The 10,799-nt window shown below is 45.1% G+C and overlaps 2 protein-coding genes across 4 annotated transcripts in view; both read right to left on the minus strand.

Annotated features, from left to right (window-relative positions):
• The window catches only part of ampd3b (adenosine monophosphate deaminase 3b), a 26,358-nt gene extending 20,254 nt beyond the window's left edge, over positions 1-6,104 (minus strand). For 2 of the 3 annotated variants that reach the window (XM_030367171.1, XM_030367173.1), the window contains exon 1: positions 5,729-6,104. In XM_030367171.1, the coding sequence (XP_030223031.1) occupies positions 5,729-5,750 (22 nt within the window). In that variant the 5' untranslated portion in view covers positions 5,751-6,104. Of the gene's footprint in view, positions 1-3,708; positions 3,927-5,728 lie in introns of those variants that run through there. The other variant, XM_030367172.1, reaches the window with a different exon arrangement.
• A 2,072-nt stretch (positions 6,105-8,176) lies between these two features.
• On the minus strand, positions 8,177-10,581 carry admb (adrenomedullin b). Its single transcript, XM_030367202.1, has 4 exons — positions 9,844-10,581; positions 9,287-9,445; positions 8,813-8,947; positions 8,177-8,713 (listed from the first exon to the last, which is right to left on the minus strand). The coding sequence occupies exons 2-4, from the start codon at positions 9,391-9,393 to the stop codon at positions 8,479-8,481; spliced, it is 477 nt and encodes a 158-aa protein (XP_030223062.1). The 5' UTR covers positions 9,394-9,445; positions 9,844-10,581; the 3' UTR covers positions 8,177-8,478.
• Positions 10,582-10,799: the final 218 nt, after the last annotated feature.

Raw genomic sequence — 10,799 nt, forward strand, 5'->3', positions numbered from 1 at the left:
CAGTCAGGCTCAAAGGCCTGTAATAGATGTGGAAAAATGCCCTCGCATGGAATATTGGAATGCCCTACTAAAGATGCTGTTTGTCACAACTGTGGCAAAAATGGACATTATGGCAAGGTGTGCAGAAACAGTGCTAAATCTCTGAATGATGTCACTATAGAGGAAGAAGAGAGCTTTTTCCTGGGCGCCGTGGATGCTGGAAAAGACCCGTGTCTCAGCTACAACTGAGACAAAAACAAGTCTGCTTTAAAATAGACACTGATGCTGAATGTCACCGCCCTGCCAGCCGAGGTGTACCATGACATTACAGGGGGGCATGATGTGAAGCAACTGGCAGTGTTGACACGCTCTTTGTTTGGGCCAGGTGGCAATGTACTCTCTGTCCTAGGTGTAGCCAGAGAAACGCTGCGCAGAGGCAAAAAGACAGCCATAGAGGACATTTATGTTGTAAAGGACCTGCACACTGCACTGTTGGGAAGGCCTGCCATAGAAAAGGCTGTGCCCTTCTCTCTCCACCCACCACGCAGAGTACCTCCACAGCTTATGGGAAAGGTGAAGGAGGAGATAGACCGTATGGAGAAGATGGGCGTAATCACCAAGATTCAGGAGCCGACTGATTGGTGTGCCGGGATGGTGGTGGTGCCGAAAAAAGCAAGGAATGTTCGCATTTATGTGGATTTCACAAAAATGAATGAATCAATATGTAGAGAAAAGTTTATCCTGCATTCTGTCGAACAAACTCTGGGCATGCCAGCTGGCGCAACAGTATTCAGCAAATTAGATGGGCTTTTGGCAAGTACCATTGACAAAAGAGTCTGCCAAATACACCACCTTCATCACGCCTTTTGGGCGCTACTATTTTAACCGTCTAGCCTTCGGCATAGCATATCATCCTGGGAAGACCATTCGAGCTGGAAACTGACCATAAGCCGTTGGTGAGTCTGCTGGGAGGGAAAGCTTTCGATGACCTCCCACCAAGAATCCAAACATTTAGGATGAGACTCATGAGGTACAACTATACAGTCAATCATGTCCCTGGCAAAAGCCTGTCGACGGCCGACACCTTATCTCTTTCTCCTCTGAGAGCCGCAAGAGCACACACGGATACAAGCCTACTAGAGGTCACCAACATGTATGTAGACTGTCATCAGCAACATTCCTGTCATTAGAGATTGTCTTTGCAGCCTACGTGACCACCTGAAGGCAGACAGCACATGCTCTGCACTGATGGAGTACTGCACAGACGGCTGGCCTGACAAAAGCCAACTGCAGGGAGTGCTGAGACATTACTGGGCTGATAGAGCAGTGCTGACTGTGCACGATGGACTGCTGCTGCGGGGCACGCGGCTCGTCATCCCATCGGCCTTACAAGGTGATGTGCTGCAGAGGCTGCATGAGGGACACCTGGGGGTGACAAAGAGCAGGGGCCGGGCCAAACAGACGGTATGGTGGCCAGAACTCAGCAGCCAGCTGAATGACATGGTGCTGAAATGTAGGACCTGCATTCAAGAGAGAAGGAACGTCAAAGAGCCGCTGATGCCAACAGAGTTGCCAGACAGGCATTGGCCAACCTTGGGAGCTGACCTTTTCACGCTGAAAGGCAAGACCTATCTACTGGTCGTAGATTATTTCTCAAGGTATGTGGAAGTTGCGCTGCTGTCACCCACAAGGTCCACAGATGTGGTGGTGCACCTGAAATGTTTTCTGGTCATGGAATTTGTGAATTTCTTAAAAGTGACAATGGGCCCCAGTTCTCAGTTAACCACTTTAAAGCCTTTGCAGCTGAGTATGGCTCTGTGCACATCAGGAGCAGCCCCAAGTTTCCTCAGAGGGGAGGCAGAACGTGCTGTACATACCGTGAAAAACCTGCTAACAAAGGCATCAGACCCATATCTCTGAGATTTGAGATTCTTGAATATAAAGTGCATTATAAATAACATTTATTATTATTATTATTATATCTTGCAATGCTGGCCTACAGAGCAACCCCTCTACAGAACGGCTATAGCCCAGACGAGCTGTTGATGGGGCACCGCCTCCGCACTACAGTTCCTGCACTTCCAACCCTGCTGAATCCAGTTTTGCCTGACTTCAATGCGCTGGAGGCCAAAGAAAGGTAAAAGAGGAGGAACGACGCAAGATCCTTCGACAAGAGACACAGAGCGAGAAACCTGGAGCCACTCGTATCTGGGGAGGATGTGTGGATCACTGATGAACGAGTCCAGGGCACATTGCTATCTACACACAGCACCCCTCGCTCTTATATCGTCCAGGTGCCTCAGGGCACACTGAGGAGGAACCGGCATCAATTGGTGCCACTGCAGACCAACAGTGGGGTAGTCGACGCTGATGAGCAACCGGTCGGGAGAGGATCACCTGCACCAGAGCCAGCTCCACCAGTGACAACATCACCCAGCAGAGAGGGCCCCACCACAGAGACTGTGCGGACCAGGTGTGGGAGAGAGGTTAGAAAGTCGCAGAGACTTGATTGCTGATTTATTGAATTGTTTTCTACAGTAAAAAAAAGAAATAAAAAGAGAGTGAAATGTGATTGTTAAATTGTTCTACTTTATTGTTTACATTTACCTGAAACCTGAGAGTTTACATTTTGAGAACACAGCCTGCTAAATTAATAGTTCACAGTATGGTAATGTGTAAGTTATTTTATTCATATTTTGCATGCTTGAAACAGGGACAGATCAGGGACAGATCTTCGAGCAAAAGGGCCGAATAAACCCCTTAATACCTGCAGAAACAAAGGTAGTCCACACTTTGTGTATTATGTGATATTGATGTGGTATTACGGAATAGTAGTGTAAGGAATGCCTTTATTTTGTAGTAACGTCGTTACCGGGTCGGGTTAGCTGGAGTCCCGTGCATGCACACTAGTCTACGACTGCTGTACAGAGTTGATAATAAAGACAGACTCCGATTACGTTATTGTACGATCCTCATTATAATAATAACACGACAGACACGTCACTGGCTGTAAGCCTGTTGCATGATGCGGCCGTAACCCTATGTTGGTAAACCTTTTGTGGATAAACATATCCAGCATATTTGGTGTCAAGTGGCACAGATTCTCAGCCACTTGAGAAGCCACAACAACAACTCTGCCCCACAGATGATGCTGTCAACATGTGCCGCTGCACCCCTGAAACATGTTCCATGGTCCATGGTCCATGTTCCATGGTCCCTGACACATGCTCCATGGTCCATGGTCCATGTTCCATGGACCCTGACACATGCTCCATGGTCCATACTCCAATTTCTAGTTCCTGCGCTCCTAGCAGGCCTTTGAGGCACGGTATGCTCAGCTCACTGACACACTATGCATTCTAACGAAACACACACACACACACACACACACACACACACACACACACACACACACACACACACACACACACACACACACACACACACACACACACACACACACACACACACACACACACACACACAGGCTACTGGTTTTCACTGCAGCTTTAAGTTTTGTTTAGATTTACTTGATAAAGTTATAATATTGAACAAATGTGATAGCTGAACGTGAATGAACATGATGGCTGCGCAAGTATGAATGCAGATACATCAAGTAGCGGACCACGAAGAAATGTATAACTAAAGCCATGAACATGTATATTTATGGTACAGCCTGGTCTACACAACTGGTTGAGTAACAGGAAGTGATGGTATCTAGTCTCTTACCTTCCACCGTAACCAGGGCAAGATCATCAAATCTAACCCCCCCCCAGTACCAACTGAACCACAGGTCCTTTGTTGATCAACGCTGAGACTTCCTCTGTCGCGCACTGTTCTCCAAGTCTGAACTTAACCCTCGCTCTGTGGAAACCGCCAGACTAGAGTGGAGCCTCTTCAAAGCTCTGACTGCTCTGTGTTAAGGAATTCAATGGTGTCCTCTGCCCAAGTGCTAATCTTCTGGTGTGTGTGTGTGTGTGTGTGTGTGTGTGTGTGTGTGTGTGTGTGTGTGTGTGTGTGTGTGTGTGTGTGTGTGTGTGTGTGTGTGTGTGTGTGTGATGCAGTTGTTGTTGTCTTGAAGGCCTGCCCTTCTTATTCCCTGTTCTATTTTAGGGGTGTTGAGATCACCATGGCAATCCAGACTCAATCAAATATGTATAATATATATATTATATAATATATCATTAATATATTCATCATCAAGATGTTGTGATCGAACCGCAGTGAATGTGCTGCCTGACTTCCCAAGGCCAGTTAACAGTCCTGAAGCAGGACTGTTAACTAACTAACTAACTAGCTACTAACTAACTAGCTATGACTACTTCTCTGTATGTGTGGCTTGATTCTAATACAAAAGTGTAACTCTATTTCTCCCCTGGTTTGAATCTTTAGGATTGTTTTAATGAATTGTTCAGGGGCGGTGAACAGCAGCTGTTAACAGATCTTCTATTAATATCATCAGTGTACTGTAAACAGGGGTTGATGAGAGTCTGTCCATGGAAAACATATCTAGGGTATGATGCTTGTTGCTATTTCAAAACCAGAAACTGTTACCATTCGCAAATTACCAAAGACATTAAAGGTCCCATGACATGCTATTTTATGTATTCTTTAATATAGGTATTAGTGGGCAACTAACACAGTATTCAAAGACGTTCCCGAAATTCAGCCGTGGTGCAGAGTTACAGCCACTCCGAGCCAGTCGCACATTGAGCTTTACACCAAAAGCAGAACGGTTATCCAAATAACAAGGAAGTGTACAACACTTGCGTTACAGTCCTGGAGCTCTATATCTAAATAATATCATATAATACATAGATATCTATATCATATAATACATATTATCACGGCCAAAAGCTGTGTGCGCCTCCAGACGATATTATGAATCACAAACTACTTTGTCGGGTTCTGCGACGTCTCTGGTTCTTCCACTTTCACATCAACCTGTAGTAGACTGAACCGCGCGCTGCCTGCTGCCAGCTGCCCGCTGCCGGGCGATGGTGCCTCGCGGCAACCGGCGGCATGTCGCAGTTCATGTACTTCAGCGAGTCAAAGCCAAATTTCCTTTCCCCCAATTCCTTCTCAACCATGGCTCGGATAACCCCCACGACAGTCTCGTTGTGGAAATACAAGAGACGTCAAAGAACCGACAAGAAACCGACAACACTTACAAGAAAAGCGTTACAGTGTGTGTATTCACACACACACATATGTGGCGCTCGCACGGTCGTGTCTCATTGGCGGGCCAACGTCTCTGGGCGGGCAAGGCAGAGTAAGGGGAGGAGCTTAGATGCTTTATGACGTCCTAAATAAAGACATTCCAAATCAGCCCGCTTGAGCCTCCGTTTTTTCAAAGGCGAGCAGAACAGCTAGTGCTCGTTTTACACCAAACGCAAGTTTTAGCCACTGGGGGACCATAGGCAGGCTAGGGGAACTCATATTTATGTTAGAAAACCTCATAAAGTGAGATTTTCATGTCATGGGACCTTTAACACATTACTATTTTTGCAGCTATTTATCACAAGTTCAATCCTAGAGGTTTCAGCAGGCCAAGCCTTTTACATACCCCACTGAGCAATAACATGCATTGAAGAAATCCCAAACGTTCAGTTTGTTGAGAAAGAAAACCTTCTAGAAAGGTTTAGAAGAACGGTCATAGACCTGTTGAGGTGTTGAGAAACATGATGAAAAAACAAACACAAAACATGAAGTCATGAAGTCCGGCTGGTAAAGTCTTCATTGTACTCACCGTGTGTGGGGTAGCTGGCCATGACAAGAGTCAAATGTGAGGAGGTGAAGGGTCTTACTATAGTGGCCGTAAGCAATCCAATGTGAGGAGGTGAAGGGTCTTACTATCGTGTCCGTAAGCAGTCCAATGTGAGGAGGTGAAGGGTCTTACTATAGTTTCCGTAAGCAGTCCAATGTGAGGAGGTGAAGGCTCTATCTATAGGGAACCTTACACAGCTGCCAACTTCTGCTTCCTTCCGCACCACAGCCACAGCCACAGCTTAACTGCTGTTAGTCTGCTGGTTGAGGCCCATGAGATATCACTAAAGAAAGGTAATGAACAAATTTTTCTTGGCAAACAGCCAGACAGTAGAATGAGGGCACCAGGAAGTGAGTTTACTTCTGGGACCCAGAGGAGAGGGGGAGTAGCACAGCAGAACTATTTATAAACAAACCACATTCCACCAGCGACCTTCCCAGTGTTTTACAAGATCCCTTGTCATTTGGGCGTGGGAACTGAAGAATTACCAGTCAGAAGAGCCACCTGGGGCCTGATAAAGTCTGCCCATTAGATAAACACCGGACTTAACAGTCAAACGGTGGTTGGTTTGCATAGCGTTACCGTGTAGAGATACAGGGCAACAAAGGAGTAAAGTAGAGTTATGTTTATGAGGAACCACTCTGCCACCAGCCGGGCAGTCAAAGAAACTTCCACTCAGATAAATAATATAATAAATATAACAATATCTAAAACTTTTTAACAACCAAAGCCAATGAGGAGTCTTCCTCTTAATGTAGGTCTAATATTAGTTATATTTATACATAAATATAACTTATATTAGACCTACATTAAGAGGAAGACTCTTCTTAATGTAGGTCTAATATTAGTTATATTTATATATAAATATAACTAATATTAGACCTACATTAAGAGGAAGACTAAATATATATAACTAACATATATGTTAGTTATATATATTTACAATGTGCCTCATGTGGTTGTCTTTCCACTAAAGGTTGTCATGGAAACCTAATTGGTAGGAACATATTATAAAAGGTTTCTGTTTAATGAATCTACTGTAATCTGATTGAATCTAGATTACATTTTAAAACTGAATCACCAAATCACATAATTCAGGTTCATGAATGCACACAAAAGCACCTATTGATAACAACATGACAACACAACTCAAGCACCTTTTGATAACAACATGATAACACAACTCTTCACCTGTTGATAACAACATGACAACACAACTCAAGCCCCTGTTTACAGTAAATAACATGCCAGTGAATTCACATTATTCACAAAAGACTATAGGTTGTAAGGCAATACGACAAATGTATGCTAAATATGACATGTTATTATGACACCTGCTAGGCCCTGCTCCTATTATATTACTACCACCACCTCCTATGAGCGCTACGACCCCTCGTCTACCCAGTATCTCAGTTCTGACTCACCTCCTGTTGTGAGTGTCACCTGGAGCCTCAGACAGTCAGTTTACGTGTACTGATTATTATTTGTGTAAAATGCATTACAGATTACAATGTACTATCACGCCTATAGGTGTACATATTATGTTGAATACATTGAACATATCATGCGTTGCAACATGTAATAGGGTCCGTTGAGAAGATAGGGGGCAGCAGAGCAGTTTCATCAGCTCACCGCCAGATGACTGAGACGTTTGCACGCCACCGACACTGGACTTCTGATGGTCTCCAATGGTCCACCACTCTAATCATTTCATATCATCAAATGATGATACGGTCCATTTCACATTTCGAAAAAAAGGCCGTTAAGCATCAGGGTGAAAGTAATCCTGATTACTGAACAGCATAAATAGTCACAATGTTTGAATAAATGACACAAGGTTCATATATTTGAAAATATAGATTTTAATTACAGCAGTCATATATTTTGTACTTAAAATGGTTACATGTCAGTTAAACAATTACACAATGACATTGTTTTAAATAGTTTAACATACAAATGTGTACTTCATCTGAATGTAAGATTGTATAAAAATATATATACCTATATATATATATCTACAGCCTGTTTTTAACTTCATACATTTCCATATATACAAATGTGAAGCCTTTATAGCGGAACACATTTATAAATCCTTTAAAAACGCCTCAAATAAACACATATTCTCTCATATCTCATCACATCACTTCATAATTGAGTATAACTGTGTGCAATTTATGAAGAATGAAAGAATCCAGGGTTTGATTTGGCCCCTGAAGCCCCCCCCCCCCTCCATGGCCCCTGAAGCCCCCCCCTCCCCCCATGGCCCCTGAAGCCCCCCCCCCTCCATGGCCCCTGAAGCCCCCCTCCATGGCCCCTGAAGCCCCCCCCTCCCCCCATGGCCCCTGAAGCCCGTCTCCCCCCCCCCCCCCCCCCCCCCCCCGCCTCCATGGCCCCTGAAGCCCGTCTCACCCCCCCCCCCCCCCCCCCGGCCCTCTACCATCTCACTGGACAGATGAAGATCTGCGTTGCCAAGCTGAAGCATAGAAAAGTTACTCTCATGAAGTCCATTAATTAATGTAAAACCTGCTCTTCAGCTACAAAGCTCTGGTGGGATGTGAGACTGTGTTGGTGCAAAAGATCGCCTTCCAGTGCGGAAAAAGGTTCATCGACTTGATCCCCAAGCTCTTCTTATTGGTTTCACATCGGCTGATATATTTTGGGTACAAACCGCTGCGTGAACCTGCCTTAATCAGCCGCAAGTCTGTTAGTAACCTACCCGACGGAAGTCTTCCCTATGACGATGAACGGACAACCGTGCGTCCCGGAGCTCCACGAAGGGGTCCGTCCTTCAGGGACCGCCGGCGACGTCCATAGCCATGGGGCCTGATCTTATCACCGGGGGCAGTGGGGTCGATCGTCTTGTCGTTGAACTGGTGGACCCGGAAAATTAGGTCGTGCACCGTGCACGTTATCAGATAACATCCAGAGTTTTTGTTCGCTGATGACCTTGAAGATCTGTCAGTCAAACTGCGCACAAAAGAAGGAATGACATTAAAAATAATAATACTGACCAATTTACCATTTTGGGAAAACTATCTTAAAAAATCTGTCCGTTCCTCCCCTTACCTCTGCTGAAGTGCGAGGGCCTTTGGGCCCTCCTCGGGCCTGGCCTCAGAATGAGACGGGGGGGCGGCTTCGCTGGCCCTCGCACAGCTGTGGCACAGCTCCCTCTTCACGCGGCCCTGCAGCCATACTGCCAACCTGCCAGAGGGGGCGCACCTTCAACACCCATCAACACTGTCTGCCATTATATCACCGGAGAGTACATCAGAAATCCATTTATTCCCTTCCTCCCTCTCTGTTAAAAGAGGGCTGCTTGGTTCCAGTGAAACTGAATAGAAACGTTCCCCTGTTGCTCTCAAACACAAACCCTACCTCAAATACACACACTCTCACTCTATCTTTCTCTCACTGACACACAAACACAACAGAACCACTTCTTTCCCTCCCTCTCACACACAAACACAAGCTAAAGAAAACCTGCCCTCAGGACTACAAGAGGACAAAACTTTCATTCATGATTCATTCATCTGGACTCACCTCCGTTTCAGAGTGGCGCCGGCGGCAACTGTGTCCGTGTTCCTCTCCAGAGCGAGGAAGGAGGAGAAGACGCAGCAGCAGATGACGGCGTGCAGGGAGGACCTCATCCTGGCAGAGCGGTGGCAGGAGGACAGAGCACCAAGGTGGGCTCTTAGCCGCCTGCAGAGCCACAAGACGAGAGAGTGAACTAGAGTCTGAAGAGAGCACCTCCAGCTACGGTGGAGGCAGGGTGAGGCCAGGGTCCAGGGAGAGGATCAACACTATGAAAATCCCATAAGCAGTCCAGTTTAAACACAAATATGTATAATCCATTACTTATTATGTTTGGATCCATCTGCACCCATTAAAACAATGACATTAAGGCTTGACAAACAAATCAACTATAATCAAACCATAAAATACAATGATTAGAATACAATGATTAGAATACAACTAATACTGTTCATTCAGTTTCACATTCAGACAGATTTATACCATAACAAAAAAAAAAATATTTTGGAAGTTACTGTAAACGTAGTTAAGGTCCGAATAAGGACTACAAGAGATGTCAGTCTCACCTTTGAAGAAGTTGTCGGGAGATGCCTCTGCAGAGTGGCTCGGCCAGGAGAGGAGATGAGGAGAGGGGATAAGGAGAGGAGATGGAGCGTCTCTGAAGCCCATGCTGCCGTGAGAGGCTTTATAGACAGAGGGCGGGAGCAGTACCTGGATGCCAGACCCACTGGGAGGGGCTCCCACACGGTCCACCACTGGGCCATCTCCATGTTCTCATCTGGCCTCTTGCAAATCACACTTATGGATTTTGAATTTGAGTAATGAGAATTACACTATTCTCAAACGCAAAATGTTCATATTATTAATTATTCAACAATGTTTTGAAATCTTGGAGTTGATTTGACCTCTGACCTGACAGCTGCTGTGAATGTACATCCCCTAAATCATGAGTCAAACCATCAGATAACAATCGTGTTTGATTCTACGAAAATACAGATGTACATTTACTCTCGTAAGATGCTATTTTATAGCAAAACCACATGAAAACCCTCCTGCAGTTTTCACGGCCAGGGGGCTGTTGAAAAGTTCCATGTATGCGTCAACCAGACAACCAGAATACTGTGTAGACATGTTTGTGAATAACTTTAATACGGGATGACCATTAAAATCCAAGCTCACTTAGTCCCCTGTGCCCCGAAAAGGACCAACAGTATTTCAATGGGCTTTTAGATAAGTACCGTTGTTATGGCAACTGCACGAAACCCCGATGCATTGACAAGCATGGAATACTTTAATGCCTTTCATCCAGACGCCGTAGTGCTGTACGTGTTCAATTACCTTGAATTTTACTTTATAGTAGAAAGTAGAAGAGATGACCCCAAGAACAGTCTACCAAGAACAAGGTTTAATAAATGCAGTGCAACATGCAGAATGTGCTATTAAAAATAATTAGTTAATGGATGCTAATATGGTTGACCTTACGCCAAAAGGGGAAGACAACCTTTATAACCATTGGCCCTAA

Source organism: Gadus morhua, chromosome 9 (genome assembly GCF_902167405.1).
Source record: "Gadus morhua chromosome 9, gadMor3.0, whole genome shotgun sequence".
In the NCBI taxonomy this organism is placed as follows: Eukaryota; Metazoa; Chordata; class Actinopteri; order Gadiformes; family Gadidae; genus Gadus; species Gadus morhua.